General features: G+C 45.0%; 1 protein-coding gene across 8 annotated transcripts in view; it reads right to left on the minus strand.

Moving 5' to 3' along the window:
• Positions 1-17,436, minus strand: part of LOC145350376 (SNF2 related chromatin remodeling annealing helicase 1-like) — a 98,778-nt gene that overhangs the window by 16,802 nt on the left and 64,540 nt on the right. For all 8 annotated transcript variants that reach the window (XR_013888174.1, XM_080199648.1, XM_080199647.1 and 5 more), the window contains one exon: positions 81-151. Coding sequence is in view for 7 of the 8 variants with exons in the window: in XM_080199648.1 (XP_080055774.1) it covers positions 81-151 (71 nt within the window). In the remaining variant the exon portion in view is untranslated. The remainder of the gene's footprint in view (positions 1-80; positions 152-17,436) is intronic.

The following is a 17,436-nucleotide window of genomic DNA, read 5'->3' on the forward strand; positions in this document are numbered from 1 at the left end:
CCCACCTACGGAGAGCTGAGTGATTACGGGGCGGAGCCCGGGGAGGGGAGGGGGATTTACGGGGCGGAGCCCAACCTTACATTATTGCTCGGACTTTGGCCTCCGCTGTGCGATTGTAGAAAAGCAGCAAAGCCTCCTTCTTCTCTCGTTTCTGTTTCAATAAAATAAAACAATTTTGAGTAAACATTACAATTAGAACTCAAATTTTTATGAAGAGTTTTTTGAAATGTCAAATGTCAAACTTCATCCAGCTGGAACCCCAGTAGCACTAAGGCTGCATTTACCCCCAACCCAGCTCAGGCTGGGGATGGAGAGTGATCGGAGTGTGGAGTTCAGCCTCTCACTGCGAAAGGCAGTGGGACATAACAGTTAGAGGTTGGATGATTAGCAGTGATGATAATGAATGGCGCGGATCAGGCTCAGAGGGCCAAATAGCCTACACCTGCTTGCTTTGTTTGTATAACCCTCAGGAAAAGTCTCCTCATCTCCACAGACTGTTAGCAGAATAAGGCCACAGAATCATCCAGTAAAACAATCAAGTCAGAGAACATAAGAACATAAGAAATAGGAGCAGGAGTAGGCCATCTAGCCCTTCGAGCCTGCCCCGCCATTCAATAAGATCATGGCTGATCTGAAGTGGATCAGTTCCACTTTCCCGCTTCCTCCCCATAACCCTTAATTCCCTTGTCTGTCAAAAACCTATCTACCCATGACTTAAATATATTTAGCGAGGTAGCCTCAACCACTTCAACGGACAGAGAATTCCAGAGATTCACCACCCTTTGAGTGAAGAAGTTCCTCCTCAACTCAGTTCTAAACTGCTCCCCCCTTATCTTGAGGCTGTGCCCTCTAGTCCTGCTATCCTTTCTGAGCAGGAAGAATCTCTCTACCTCTACCCTATCCATCCCCTTCATTATCTTACACATCTCAGTAAGATCCTCCCTCATCCTTCTAAACTCCAACGAGTACAGACCCAGTCTATTTAGTCTCTCTTCATAGTCCAACCCCCTCTTCTCCGGTATCAGCCTAGTAAACCTCCTCTGCACTCCCTCCAAGGCCAAAATATCCTTGCGCAAGTGCGGCGACCAAAACTGCACACAGTACTCCAGCTGCGTCCTCACCAGTACCCTGTACAGTTGCAACAAGACCTCCCTGCTTTTGTATTCTATCCCCCTCGCTATAAAGGCCAACATCCCATTCGCCTTCTTGATCACCTGCTGCACCTGCAGACTGGGTTTTTGCGACTCATGCACAAGGACCCCCAGGTCCCTCTGCACCGTAGCATGCTGCAGCTTTTCGCCCTTTAAATAGTAATCCCTCCTACTATTATTCCTGCCAAAGTGGATAACCTCACACTTGCTAACATTATACTCCATCTGCCAGGTCCTCGCCCACTCGCTCAGCCTATCCAGATCCCTCTGCAGGCTTTCCACACCCTCCGCACAATTTGCTTTTCCACTCATCTTTGTGTCACCAGCAAATTTCAGCACCCTACACTCAGCCCCCTCCTCCAGATCATCTATATAAATGGTAAACAGCTGAGGCCCCAGCACTGATCCCTGCAGCACTCCACTAGTTACCAACCGCCAATCAGAACTGCACCCATTGATACCAACTCTCTGCCTATTAGACAACCAATCCTCTATCCACGCTAACACCTTACCCCCAACTCCATGCCCCCTAACCTTCTGAAGCAACCTTTTGTGCGGCACCCTATCAAACACCTTCTGAAAATCGAGAAACACCACATCCACCGGTTCCCCTCTGTCTACCGCACTAGTCACATCCTGATAGAATTCCAATAAATTTGTCAAACACGACTTCCCCTTAACGAACTACAGACGTTAAACTAGCCGGCCTATAATTCCCTGCCTTTTGCCTGCTACCTTTTTTTAAACAGCGGCGTAACATTAACCATTTCCAATCTTCCGGCACTTCCCCGGAATCCAGCGAAGTTTGGTAAATAATCACTAAGGTGTCTACTATCACCTCTGCCATTTCCTTCAGAACCCTGGGATGCATTCCATCCGGTCCTGGGGACTTGTCCACCATCAGTTCCACTAGTCGATCAAGCACTACCTCTCTCGTGACAGTAATCGCATTCAGGCCCTCAACTCCTACCATCCTTCTATCTTTAATATCCGGCAAACTATACGTGTCCTCCTCCGTGAAGACCGAGGCAAAAAACTTATTTAAGTCCTCAGCCATTTCCTCATCTCCCACCACTAAATCCCCCCTCTCATCCTCTAAGGATCCAACATTCACTCTAGCCAGCCTCCTCCTCTTTACATATTTGTAAAAACTCTTACTGTCCTTTTTTATATTTAGTGCTAGTTTAGCTTCATAGTCTTCATAGTTTCTTTATCAACTTCTTAGTCAATCTTTGTTGATTTTTAAACCTCTCCCAATCTTCTACTCGCCCACTACTTTTAGCCACTCTAAACGCATCAGCTTTAAATTTAATACTCTTTATTTCCTTCGATAGCCACGGCGGATTACCCGTTCTCCTATGTTCCTTCTTTACCATTGGAATACATTTCTGCCGAGCACCGAAAAAGATCTCCTTAAATATCCTCCACTGTTCCTCAGCAGTCCTACCGACCAATCTGCGCCCCCAATCTACATTTGCCAATTCCTCTCTCATCCTATCGTGCTCCCCTGTGTTCAAACAGAGGACACAGTTTCGGGACCCTACTTTCTCATCCTCCATCTGCATCAAAAACTCAACCATACAGAGACAGTACAGCTGTATTAAGAGCAATGGTATTGGAGGTATTGGCAGGCTTAAAAGTGGATAAGTCTCCAGGTCCAGATGAATTGTATCCCAGGCTACTGTGGGGGGCAAGGGAGGAGATTGCAGAGGCTCTGACCCAATGTTTAATTTCTCTCTGGTCAAGGGGAGGTGCCAGATGACTGGATAACAGCTAAATAGTGGTCCTGCTATTTAAGAAGGGTTGTAGAGATAAACCAGGGAACGACAAACTGGCAAGTCTCATGTCAGTGGTAGGAAACTATTGGAGAAACTGCTGAAGGAAAGCATCTATCTCCACTTGGAGAGGCAAAGCTTGATCAGAGCGAGTCAGCATGGCTTCATCACAGGGAGGTCATGCCTAACAAATTTGATTGAACTTTTTGAGGAGGTGACCAGCTGCATAGATGAGAGTAGTGCAGTCGATGTAGTTTATATGGATTTCAACAAAGTCTTGACAAGGTCCCACGGGAGACTTGTAAAGAAGGTAAATGGGTAATTTGAAAAAGTGGATTCAAGATTGGCTTAGTTGTAAGAGACAAAGGGTAATGATAGAAAGTTGTTTAAGTGACTGGAAGCCAGTGTCCAGTGGCGTGGTGAGGCCGCAGCTGGAGTACTGTGTGCAGTTTTGGGCGCCGCACCTGCGCAAGGATATTTTGGCCCTGGAGGGAGTGCAGAGGAGGTTTACTAGGCTGATACCGGAGTTGAGGGGATTGAGCTATGAGGAGAGGCTGAATAAACTAGGCTTGTACTATTCGGATTGGCGGATGGTGACTAGTGGGGTGCCCCAGGGGTTGGTGCTGGGGCCTCAGCTATTTACCATTTATATAGATGATCTGGAGGAGGGAACCGAGTGCAGGGTGTCGAAATTTGCTGATGACACCAAGATTGGGGGAACGGCAAATTGTGCGGAGGGTGTGGAGAGTCTGCAGAAGGATCTAGATAGGCTGGGCGAATGGGCCAGGAAATGGCAAATGGAATTTAATGTTGGCAAGTGTGAGGTGGTCCACTTTGGTAGGAAGAATGGTAGGAAGGACTATTACTTACGTGGCGAAAAACTGCAGCAGGCAACGGTGCAGAGGGACCTCGGGGTCCTTGTGCATGAGTCGCAAAAACCCAGCTTGCAGGTGCAGCAGGTGGTCAGGAAGGCGAATGGGATGCTGGCCTTCATAGCGAGGGGGATTGAATATAAAAGTAGGGAGGTCTTGCTGCAGCTGTATAGGGCATTGGTGAGGCCGCAGCTGGAGTACTGTGTGCAGTTTTGGGCGCCGCACCTGCGCAAGGATATTTTGGCCCTGGAGGGAGTGCAGAGGAGGTTTACTAGGCTGATGCCGGAGTTGAGGGGATTGAGCTATGAGGAGAGGCTGAATAAACTAGGCTTGTACTCGTTGGAGTTTAGAAGAATGAGGGGAGATCTCATTGAGACGTATAAGATGATGAATGGGATGGATAGGATAGAGGTGGAGAGACTCTTCCCGCTCAAAAAAGACAGTAGGACTAGGGGGCACAGCCTCAAGATAAAGGGGAGGCGGTTTAGAACGGAGTTGAGGAGGAACTTCTTCACTCAAAGGGTGGTGAATCTCTGGAATTCTCTGCCCGTTGAAGTGGTGGAGGCTGCCTCGCTAAATATTTTTAAGAAGCGGGTTGATGGGTTCTTGATAAGAGAGGGGATTAAGGGTTATGGGGAGAGGGCGGGAAAGTGGAACTGAGCCACAACAGATCAGCCATGATCTTATTGAATGGCGGGGCAGGCTCGAAGGGCTAGATGGCCTACTCCTGCTCCTATTTCTTATGTTCTTATGTTCTATGTTAGAACATAGAAAAACTACAGCACAAGCAGGCCCTTCGGCCCACAAGTTGCGCCGATCATATCACTACCTACTAGACTTACCTAAAACACTCAATCCTATTAAGTCCCATGTACTCATCCAGAAGTCCCTTAAAAGACCCTATCGAATTTGCCTCCACCACCACCAATGGCAGCCGATTCCACTCACTCACCACCCTCTGAGTGAAAAACTTACCCCTGACATCTCCTCTGCACCTGCTTCCCAGCACCTTAAACCTGTGTCCTCTCGTAGCGACCATTTCAGCCCTGGGAAATAGCCTCCGAGAATCCACCCAATCAATATCTCTTAACATCTTATGTTGGGTCACCTATTGTTCATCATCTGTATAAGCATTGATGACTACGTGAGGGGTAGGATTAGTAAGTTTGTGAATGATACAAAGATTGACAGGATGGGTAGCAGTGAGGCTAAGTGTCTTGGGCTACAAGGAGATACAGATGAAAAGTGTAAGGTGATACACTCTAGAAGGAGTAAGTTGACAAGAAAGTACTCAATGAATAGCAGGACACTAGGAAGTTCTGTGGAACAAAGGGACCTTGGCGTGTTTGTCCACAGATTTCTGAAGGTGGAAAGGCAGGTTAATAGGGTGGTGAAAAAGGCACATGACACACTGCCTCTATTAATCGAGGCATAGATTACAAAGCAGGGCAATCATGTTGGAGTTGTATAGAACTAGTTTTGGTCACCACATTATAGGAAGGACATGAATACACCGGAGGGGGTGTAGAGGAGATTCACCAGGATGCTGCCTGGGAAGGAACATTTAAGTTATGAAGAGAGGTTGGGTAGGTTTGGGTTGTTTTTGTTGGATCACAGAAGTCTGAGGGGTGACCTGATGAAGGTGTACAGATTACAAGAGACATGGACAGAATGGATAGGAGGCACCCTTAGTTGAAGGGACAGTCACGAGGACACATAGGTTCAAGGTGAGAAGAATGTAGTTTAAGGGGAATGGGAGGAGAAATACTTTTATGCAGGGGGTGGTGACGGTCTGGAATGCACTGCCTGGGAGGGTAGCGGACGTGGGCTGCCTCACATCTTCTAAAAAGTACCTGGCTGAACACTTAGCTTTGCATGTTATGAGACGCCATGGGCCAAGTGCTGGTAGATGAGATTAAGTGGGAGATCAGGTGTTTCTCTCATGTCGGTGCAGACTGGATAGGTCCTCTTCGCACTGTATGATTCCATTTCCATCGTATAGCGTATAAAAACCAGGTGATTTTTAAACTATGTCCAATAATTCTCGTCTCTCTCACAAGAGGAAATATCCTCTCAGCGTCCGCTCTGTCAAGTCCCCTTCTATGATTCAATCAGATCACCTCACATTCTTCAGAACTCCAATGGGTACAGGTGGTCGACATTTCAATAGAGGAACAAGGACCACAATTCAGTAAGATTTAAGATACTGATAGATAAAGATAAGTGTAGTCCTCAAGTTAAGATGCTAAACTGGGGGAAAGGCAGATTACAACAACATTTGGCAGGAACTGAATATCGATTGGGGGCAGATGTTTGGGGGCAAATCAGCGTCTGGCATGTGGGAGCTTTCAAGTGTAAGTTGATAGAGATTCAGGACCGGCACGTTCCTGTAAGGATGAAGGATAAGAGTGGCAAGTTTTGGGAACCTTGGATAACAAGAAATATTGTGAGCCTAGTCAAAGAGAAAAAGGAAGCATTTGACAAGGCTAGGAGGCTGGGAGTACACAAAGCAAATGTGGAATACAAGGAAAGTAGAAAGAAACTTAAGCAAGGAGTGAGGAAGGTTAAAAGGGGATCATGAAAAATCATTGGCTAGTAGGATTAAGGAAAATCCCAAGGCTTTTTATGTATATAAAAAAGAAGAGAGTAGCCAGGGAGAGAATTGGCCCACTCAAGGACAGGGGAGGGAATCTATGTGTGGAGCCAGAGGAAACAGGCGAGGTATTAAATAAGTACTTTGTACCAATATTCACCAAAGAGAAGGATTTGGTGGATGATGAGTGTGGAAAAGGGTGTGCAGATAGTTTGAGTCATGTTGAGATCAAAAAGGTGGTGGTATTGGGTGAGAAACATTAAGGTAGACAGGTCCCCAGGGCCTGATGGGATATACCCCAGAATACTGACAGAGGCAAGGGAGGAAATGGCAGGGGCCTTGAGAGAAATCTTTGCATCCTCACTGGCTACAGGGGAGGTCCCAGAGGATTGGCGAATAGCCAATGTTGTTCCTTTGTTTAAGGAGAGTAGCAAGAATAATCCAGGTAATTACAGGCCAGTGAGCCTTACAACAGTGGTAAGGAAATTATTGGAGAGGATTCTTCAAGACAGGATTTATTCCCATTTGGAAATAAGTGGGCATATTAGTGAGAGGCAACATGGTTTTGTGAAGGGGCGTCGTGTCTCCGCACCTCAAGAATTCACAGATACACAGAATCTTTACAGGAGGCCATTCGCCCATTGAGTAGGCACTGGCTTGCCCTCAAGAGATGCACTCCTCGAGGGAACGGTTGCTCATTAGTTACCCAGTCCATACCTCTCAATGCCTCTATTAAGTCTCCTCTTAGCCTTCTTTTCTCCAAGGAAAACAGTCTCAACCTCTCCAATCTAATCTCATAACTACGGCTCTTTATCCCTGAATCATTCTTGTGAATCTCTTCAATGTGTTCTTCATATCCTTCCTTAAGTATGGGACCAGAATTAGACACAGTTTCCAGATGAGGCCTAATCAGTGTCTTACACAAGATCAACATGACCTCCTTACTCTTATATTCAATGTCCCTATTAATAAAACCAAAAATATTACAGGTTTATTAACGGCTCTCAACATGCCCTGCCATGTTCAATGACTTATGCACATATATACAAAAATCCCTTTGTTCCTGCACCTCCTCTAGAGATTCTTCCTTTTATGCTGTCTCTCCATTTTCTTCCTGCCAAAATGAATCACCTCATGTCATCTGCACTTATCTGCTCAATCTACCAATATGTCCACGTCTTTTGACGTTCAAGGCTGTCCTCATCAGTTAATAATGCCTCTAATTTTTGTATTATCCTCAAATTTTGAAATCATGCTGAGTACCATGTCCAGATCATTAATGTGTCAGAAAGAGCAAAGGTCCCAACACTGAACTCTGAGAACTCCACTACAATCCTCCCTCCAATCTGAAGCACAACCATTTGTCACTGCTCTTTCCCGTCACTCTGCTAATTTTTCGTCTGAGTGCCTACTTTCCTGTTTATTCCATGAGCTAGACTTTTGTTTATTAGTCTGTGTGTGGTATTGTATCAAATATCTTGTGAAAATCCATACACATCAACAACATTGCCTTCATCAACCTTCTCTTGAGAGACACAGATAAGCTGTAGAGCTGGGCCGAGAGGTGGCAGATGGAGTTTAATACGGAGAAGTGTGAGGTGATTCACTTTGGTAAGAGTGACAGGAGTACAGAATATAGGGCTAATGGAAGGACTCTTAGTAGTGTTGATGAACAGAGATATCTCGGGGTACATGTGCATAGCTCCCTGAAAGTTGGCACCCAGGTTGATAAGGTTATTAAGAAGGCATACGGTGTGTTAGCTTTTATTGGTAGAGGGATTGAATTTCGGAGCTGTGAGGTCATGTTACAACTGTACAAAACTCTGGTGCGGCCGCACTTGGAGTATTGCGTACAATTCTGGTCGCCACATTATAAGAAAGATGTGGAGGCATTGGAAAGGGTGCAGAGGAGGTTTACCAGGATGTTGCCTGGTATGGTGGGAAGGTCTTATGAGGAAAGGCTGAGGGACTTGAGGTTATTTTCGTTAGAGAGAAGAAGGTTACGAGGTGACTTAACTGAGGCATACAAGATGATCAAAGGATTTGATAGGGTGGACAGGGAGAGCCTTTTACCTCGGATGGTGATGGCTAACACAAGGGGACATAGCTTTAAATTAAGGGGTGGTAATTATAGGACGGATGTCAGAGGTAGGTTCTTTACTCAGAGGGTAGTAAGGGTGTGGAATGCCCTGCCTGCAGTAGTTGTGGACTCGCCAACTTTAAGGGTGTTCAAATGGTCAGTGGATAGGCATATGGATAACATTGGAATAGTTTCGGTTAGAGGGTCATTAGATTGGTTCCACTGGTCGGCACAACATCGAGGGCCGAAGGGCCTGTACTGCGCTGTAATGTTCTATGTTCTTTTATCACCTCAAAAAACTCCAGCAAGTTACTTAAACGTGACACTCCCTTGATGAATCCACGCTGGTTTCCCTCAATTATCTTGCAATTGTCTCGATTTTGTCCCAGACTATCGTTTTCATAAGTTTCCCTACCACTGAAGTCAAACTGGTCTGTAATTGCCAGCTTTATCCATGCTCTCCTTTCTGAATAGGGGTGTAACATTTGCAATTCTCCAATCCTCCAGAACCATTCCTTTGTCTAAAGCAGACTAGAAGATCATCATCAGTGTCTCTGAAACTTCCACTCTCACCTCTCTCTGTACCTTTCCATGCATCTCATTTGGTCCTGGCACCATTTCTATTTTAAATAAAGATAACCTAACAACTGCTCTTTCTCAACTGTCAATTCTTCTAGTTTATCACAGGCACACAGGAATTAGAAGCAGGTGTGGGTAATCCAGCCCTTCAAGCCCACTCTGCCATTCTATAGGATCATAGCTGATCTTCATCTCATTCTAACTCCACTTCCCTGCCTTTTCCCCATAGCCCTTTATCCCACTTTTGATCAAATATTTATTTTTCTTTCTTGAATCCAATGATTGGTTCTGCATCCACTGCACTCTGGGGCAGTGGGTTCCATAGATTCACAACCCTCTGTCAGAAGTAACTTCTCCTTATCTGTCTTGAATCTCCTCCCCTTACTCCTTGTCCTAGAAGAGGCAACATTTACTTTCTCAATCCCGTTGAGTATTTTATAAACCGCAATTGAATCCCCCCAACTCATTGTGCTGTACTCCAGCAAGTACAAGCCCAAGCTATGCAACCACTCCTCATACCACAGCCCCTTCATGTTTTTATTTTGTTAGGTGTCACAAGTAGGCTTACATTCACACTGCAATGAAGTTACTGTGAAAATCCCTAGTCACCACACTCCGGCACCTGTTCGGGTACACTGAGGGAAAATTTAGCATGGCCAATGCACCTAACCAGTACTTCTTTTGGACTATGGGAGGGAACTAGAGCACCCGGAGGAAACCCATGCAGACACAAGGAAAACATGCAAACTCTGCACAGACAGTGACCCAAGCTGGGATTGAACCTGGGTTCCTGACACTGTGAGGCAGCAATGCTAACCACTGTGCCACTCTAGAAAAACCTGGAATCAATCTAGTGCAGCTCTTCTGAACCATCTCCAATACCACCACATCCTTCCTCAAAGGCGGCAACTGTAGCAGGGAATATAGAAACCCTTGCTTTTTGAAGAATATTGAAACAAAGTAGATTAGTTTAAAATATGGACAACAGTCTGCCTTATATATAGAGGTATCACAATGTGCCTCACTTATGTATTACACAAAGGTATTGTTTGTAAAAGCACTATATATAATCTTTTTGAACAGGTATTATAGATTTAAACTGTATGTTTGCATTTTCTTGTGAAAACAAACAATTTACCCCTAGGCGAAATGGGAAATAAGCTTAATTAGACGGACCACATTCTTTTGTAACAATGAAGCATAGACTATATACCCTATGAGGCTTGTTAAGGTGGTTAATGGCGTGTTAGCTTTTATTGGTAGAGGGATTGCGTTTAGGAGCCATGAGGTCATGTTGCAGCTGTACAAAACTCTGGTGCGGCCGCACTTGGAGTATTGCGTACAGTTCTGGTCGCCGCATTATATGAAGGATGTGGAAGCATTGGAAAGGGTGCAGAGGAGGTTTACCAGGATGTCGCCTGGTATGGTGGGAAGGTCTTATGAGGAAAGGCTGAGGGACTTGAGGCTGTTTTCGTTAGAGAGAAGGTTAAGAGGTGACTTAATAGAGGCATACAAGATGATCTGAGGATTAGATAGGGTAGACAGTGAGAGCCTTTTTCCTCAGATGGAGATGGCTAGCACAAGGGGACATGGCTTTAAATTGAGGGGTGATCGATATAGGACAGATGTCAGAGGTCGGCTCTTTACTCAGACAGTAAGAGCGTGGAATGTTCTGCCTACAACAGTAGTGGACTCGCCAACATTAAGGGCATTTAAACGGTCATTGGATAAACATATGGATGATATTAGAATAGTGTAGGTGAGATGGGCTTTAGATTGGTTTCACAGGTTGGCGCAACATCAAGGGCCAAAGGGCCTGTACTGCGCTGTAATGTTCTATTATCAGGGGCAGGCAAGGCAGCTACAAGTTACCAAGGTTTTTGAAAACAAATAGAAGGATTCAGCTTCCACTGATAAGGGGACAGAAAACATACAGGAAAATGAACCATTTATGCCTGTCTGTATCCTGTTAGCTAACCAATCATCTATCCATGCTAATATGTTACCTCTACCATCATGAATTCTTATCTTGCATAGTAATCTTTGAAGTGGTATCTTGTCAAATGCCTCCTTGAAATTTAGTGCAACATGTCCACAGGTTTCCTGTTATCCATGTTGCTTGTTAATTCCTCAAAGCACTCCAACAGACAAATATGATCTTCCTTTCACAAAACCGTGTTGGCTCCATCTGAATGCATTAAAATTTTTTAAGTGCTCCACTATAACTTTAATAACAGATTCCAGCAATATCTTTACGACAGATGCAAGCTAATTGGCCTGTTAATTCCTGCTTTCTGTCTCGCTCCTTTCTTAAGGAGCATTACATTTGCTATTTTCCAATCTGATGGGATCTTTCAGAAGCTAGGGAATTTTGAAAAATTTAAACAATTGCATCGATTGTCTCAGCAGCCATTTCTTTTATGATTCCAGGATGAAGTGAAGTGAAGTGAAGTGAAGGGGACTTGTCAGCATTTTGTTCTAATAATTTTCCAGCACCCTTTCACTTGTGATTGTGATTGTTTCAAGTCTCGCCTTTTCATCTAACTTCATTGGCTTAATTAGCCACATCTACACATGCACAGCAATATCAGGAAAATATGACATTTCTTTACATATATTTCTCATAGCTACCCAAACTATCTCAACCCCTTGATCTCTACAGCCAAGGTCATCACTCATACAAATTTCACATTTAATTTACACAGCTATCACTGTCCTTTCTAAATATCACGTATCCTTGAATATTCAGGTCCTAGCCTTTCTTATCCTGCAACCATGTTTCTGTAATGGCTGCAAGATCATAGATACCTTGTTCAATTCATCTGTTCTTTTATCATAAAACACTACGGTACAGAAACAGGCCTTTTGGCCCTTCTTGGCTGTGCTGAACCATTTTTCTGCCTAGTCCCACTGACCTGCACCTGGACCATATCCCTCCACACTCCTCTCATCCATGTACCTGTCCAAGTTTTTCTTAAATGTTAAAAGTGAGCCCACATTTACCACTTCGTCTGGCAGCTCATTCCACACTCCCACCACTCTGTGTGAAGAAGCCCCCCCCTAGTATTCCCTTTAAACTTTGCCCCCTTCACCCTTAACCCATGTCCTTTAGTTTTTTTCTCCCCTAGCTTTAGTGGAAAAAGCCTGGATAAATTCAGCCTCACCAATGTCTTATACAACTTCTCCATAATATTCCAACTCTTATACTCAATACTTTGATTTATAAAGGCCAATGTTCCCTACCTACCTGTGATGCTACTTTTAGGGAATTATGTATCTGTATTCCCAGATCCCTCTGTTCTACTGCACTCTTCAGTGTCCTACCATTTACCTTCTATGTTCTACCTTGGTTTGTCCTTCCAAAGTGCAATACCTCACACTTGTCTGCATTAACTCCACCTGCCATTTTTCAGGCTGGTCTAAATCCCTCTACAAGCTTTGAAAACCTTCCTCACTGTTCACTACACCTTCAATCTTTGTAAAACCCAACCTGCAGGTGCAGCAGGCGGTCAGGAAGGCGAATGGGATGCTGGCCTTCATAGTGAGGGGGATTGAATATAAAAGTAGGGAGGTCCTGTTGCAACTGTACAGGGCATTGGTGAGGCCGCAGCTGGAGTACTGTGTGCAGTTTTGGTCGCCGCACTTACGCAAGGATATTTTGACCTTGGAGGGAGTGCAGAGGAGGTTTACTAGGCTGATGCCGGAGTTGAGCTATGAGGAGAGGCTGAATAAACTAGGCTTGTACTCGTTAGAGTTTAGAAGAATGAGGGGAGATCTCATTGAGACGTATAAGATGAGGTAATAAGCCGTGGATAACGAAGGAGGTGAAGGAAAGTGTTAAATTAAAAGCAGAGGAATTTAGAGTAGCTAAGAGTAGTGGGCGAGATGAGGATTGGGAGAGGTTTAAATGTCAACAAAGATTGACAAAGAAGTTGATAAAGAAGGGTAGGAGAAACTATGAAGCTGGGCTAGCGCTTAATATAAAAAAGGATAGCAAGAGTTTTTATAAATATATAAAAAGAAAGAGGCTGGCTAGGGTGAATGTTGGTCCTTTAGCGGATGAGAAAGGGGACCTAGTGGTAGGGGATGAGGATATGGCTAAGGTATTGAATAACTTTTTTGTTTCTGTCTTCACGGAGGAGGATGTGAATAATTTGCCGGGTGTTAGCGATGGAAAGGTGGTAGGACTGGAGGGTCTTAATGACATTACTGTTACTAGAGAGGCGGTGCTCGACAGACTGGAGGGGCTGATTGTGGACAAGTCCCCTGAACCGGATGGAATGCATCCGAGGGTTCTGAAAGAAATGGTGGAGGTGATAGTGGATGCCTTGGTGGTTATTTTCCAGACGTCGCTGGATTCCGGGGAAGTGCCAGATGATTGGAAAACGGCTAATGTCATGCCGTTGTTTAAGAAGGGTGCCAGGCAAAAGGCGGGGAATTATAGGCCGGTTAGTTTAACGTCTGCAGTGGGTAAAATGTTAGAATCTGTCATTAAGGAGGAAATTGCGAGGCATCTTGAAGGGAATTGCTTGATAGAGCAGACGCAGCACAGTTTCATTAAAGGGAAGTCGTGTCTGACAAATTTACTGGAGTTCTATGAGGATGTGTCTAGGGCGGTGGATAGAGGAGAGCCGGTGGATGTGGTCTTTCTAGATTTTCAGAAGGCGTTTGACAAAGTACCTCACAAGAGGTTATTGCAGAAGGTCGAGGGACATGGAGTTGGGGGTAGGGTGTTAGCGTGGATAGAGGATTGGTTGTCAAATAGGAGGCAGAGAGTGGGGGTCAACGGGTGCTATTCAGATTGGCGGATGGTGACTAGTGGAGTGCCCCAGGGGTCGGTGCTGGGGCCTCAGCTTTTTACCATTTATATAGATGATCTGGAGGAGGGAACCGAGTGTAGGGTGTCGAAATTTGCTGATGACACCAAGATAGGGGGAACGGCAAATTGTGCGGAGGGTGTGGAGAGTCTGCAGAAGGATCTAGATAGGCTGGGCGAATGGGCCAGGAAATGGCAAATGGAATTTAATGTTGGCAAGTGTGAGGTGGTCCACTTTGGTAGGAATAATGGTAGGAAGGACTATTACTTACGGGGTGAAAAACTGCAGCAGGCGACGGTGCAGAGGGACCTCGGGGTCCTTGTGCATGAGTCGCAAAAACCCAGCTTGCAGGTGCAGCAGGTGGTCAGGAAGGCAAATGGGATGCTGGCCTTCATAGCGAGGGGGATTGAATATAAAAGTAGGGAGGTCTTGCTGCAGCTGTATAGGGCATTGGTGAGGCCGCAGCTGGAGTACTGTGTGCAGTTTTGGGCACCGCACCCGCGCAAAGATATTTTGGCCTTGGAGGGAGTGCAGAGGAGGTTTACTAGGCTGATACCGGAGTTGAGGGGGTTGAGCTATGAGGAGAGGCTAAATAAACTAGGCTTGGACTCGTTAGAGTTTAGAAGAATGAGGGGAGATCTCATTGAGACTTATAAGATGATGAATGGGATGGATAGGATAGAGGTGGAGAGACTCTTCCCGCTCAAAAAAGACAGTAGGACTAGGGGGCACAGCCTCAAGATAAAAGGGGGGGCGGTTTAGAACGGAGTTGAGGAGGAACTTCTTCACTCAAAGGGTGGTGAATCTCTGGAATTCTCTGCCCGTTGAAGTGGTGGAGGCTGCCTCGCTAAATATTTTTAAGACGCGGGTTGATGGGTTTTTGATAAGAGAGGGGATTAAGGGTTATGGGGAGAAAGCGGGAAAGTGGAACTGAGCAGCAACAGATCAGCCATGATCTTATTGAATGGCGGGGCAGGCTCGAAGGGCTAGATGGCCTACTCCTGCTCCTATTTCTTATGTTCTTATGTTCTGTTAAATTTGCTGATCCAATTTACCATGTTATCATCCAGATCATTGATACAGATGACAAACAACAATGGACCCAGCACTGATCCCTAATCTGTGGCACACCACTAGTCACAGGCCTCCACTCAGAAGCAATCCTCCACTACCACTCGCTGACTTCTTCCATAGAGCCAGTGTCTAATCCTATTCACTACCCCTCCATGTATACCTAGCGACAGAGCCTTCCTAACTAACCTCCCATGTGGGACCTTGTCAAAGGCCTTACTGAAGTCCATGTAGACAACATCCACTGCCTTCCCTTCATCCACTTTCCTGGTAACCTCCTTGAAAAACTCCAATAGATTGGTTAAACATGACCTGTCACGCACAAAGCCATGTTGACTCTCCCTAATAATCCCTGTCCATCCAAGTATTTGTAGATCCTATCTCTTAGTACTCCTTCCAATAATTTACCTACTACTGACGTCAAACTTACCGGCCTATAATTTCCCGGATTATTTTTTGCTCTCTCAAACCCATTTAGAAAAAAAGCAGAAAAAAATAGAAGCAGGAGTAGGCCATTTAGCCCTTTAACCCTGCTCTGCCATTCATTTTGATCATGGCTGGCTGATCATCAAATTCAATATCCTGGTCCTGCTTTCTTATTTACCACTTCATCTGGCAGCTCATTCCACACTCTCTTGATAAGAGCATAGTATTTCTCCCACCCTGATCTTTGAGCCACACACTTCATTCTCTAATCTGATTTATCCTACGCCAACTTGCTTGTGGCTCAGGTAGTAATGCCGAGATCCTTATCTTTGAGATTCTGCTTTTTAATATAAGATCATAAGACACAGGAGCTGAATTATGCCACTTGGCCCACTGGATCCACTCCGCCATTCAATCATGGACTGATTTTTTTTTTTACATCCTCAGTCTCCTGTCTTTTCCCCTCATCAATCAAGAACCTCATCTGGACTCTTCCCAAGACCAGCACATCCTTAGAAAAGGGGCCCAAAACTGCTCACAACACTCCAAATAGGGTCTGACCCGAGCCTTGTACAGCCTCAAAAGTACATCCCTGCTCTTGTATTCTAGCCCTTTCGACATGAATGCTAACATTGCATTTGCCTTCCTAACTGTTGACTGAACCTGCACATTAACCTTAAGCAAATCTTGAACAATGACTCCCAAGTCCCTTTGTGTTTCTGATTCCCTAAGCATTTCCCCATTTACAAAATAGTCTATGCCGCCATTCCTCCTTCCAAAGTGCAAAACTTCACACTTTTTCACATTGTATTCCATCTGCCACTTCTTTGCCCACTCTCCTAACCTGTTCAAGACCTTCTGCAGCCCCCGTTTCTTCAATATTATCTGTCCCTCTACATATCTTTGTATCATCTGCAAACTTAGCAACACTGCCTCCAGTTTCTTCCTCCAAATCGTTAATGTATATTGTGAAAAGTTGTGGTCCCAGCACTGACCCCTGAGGCACACCACTAGTCACCGGCTGCCATCCTGAGAAAGACCCCTTTATCCCCATCCTCTGCCTTCTGCCAGCCAATCAATCCTCTATCCATGCCAGGATCTTACCCTTAACACCATGGCCTCTTAACTTATTTAACAAACTCCTATGCAGCACCTTGTCAAAGGCCTTCTGGAAATCTAAATAAATCACATCCACAATTTTTCCTTTATCTAACTTCCTCGTTACCTCTTCAAAGAACTCTAACACATTTGTCAGACATGACCTCCTCTTGACAAAGCCATGCTGACTCAGTCCTATTTTATCGTGCACTCCCAAGTACTCTGCGATCTCATCTTTAATAATGGACTCTAAAATCTTCCTAAATACCAATGTCAGTATTTAACTTGCTGTTTCTGTCTCCCTCACTTCTTAAACAGCGGTGTTACATTAGCTACTTTCCAGTCCTCTGGGACTCTCCCTGCCTCCAGTGGCTCCTGAAAGGTCACCACTAATGCCTCCACAATTTCCTCAGCTATCTCTTTCAGAACCCTGGGGTATATTCCATCCAGTTCAGGTGACATATCCACCTGCAGATCTTTCAGTTTCCCCAGAACCTTCTCCTTAGTGATGGCCACTGCACTTACCTGTGCCCCCTGATTCTCCTGGAGCTTTGGCATCCCACTGGCGTTTTCCACTGTGAAGACTAATGCAAAGTAACTATTCAGTTCTTCTGCCATTGCTTTGTTTCCTATTGTTACCTCTCTAGTCTCATTTTCCAATGGTCCAATGGCTATTTTTGCCTCTCTCTTATCTTTTATATATTGAAAATAACTCTTCCTATCTTCTTTTATATTACTAGCTAGTTTACACTCATTCTTCAACTTCTCCCCCCTTACTGCTTTTTCAGTTGTCCTCTACTCACTTTAAAAGACTTCCCAATCCTCTGGATTCCCACCAATCCTCGCCACTTTGTCTGCTTTTCCTTTTGCTTTTATGCTGTCCTTGACTTCCCTCGTCAGCCATAGATGCCTCATCCTTCCCTTGGCATGTTTCCTCTTCTTTGGGGTAAATTTCTGTTGTGCCTCCCGAATAA

The sequence above is a fragment of the Carcharhinus amblyrhynchos genome, chromosome 11, assembly GCF_965287045.1.
Source record: "Carcharhinus amblyrhynchos chromosome 11, sCarAmb.v2.hapA, whole genome shotgun sequence".
NCBI classification, from domain to species: domain Eukaryota; kingdom Metazoa; phylum Chordata; class Chondrichthyes; order Carcharhiniformes; family Carcharhinidae; genus Carcharhinus; species Carcharhinus amblyrhynchos.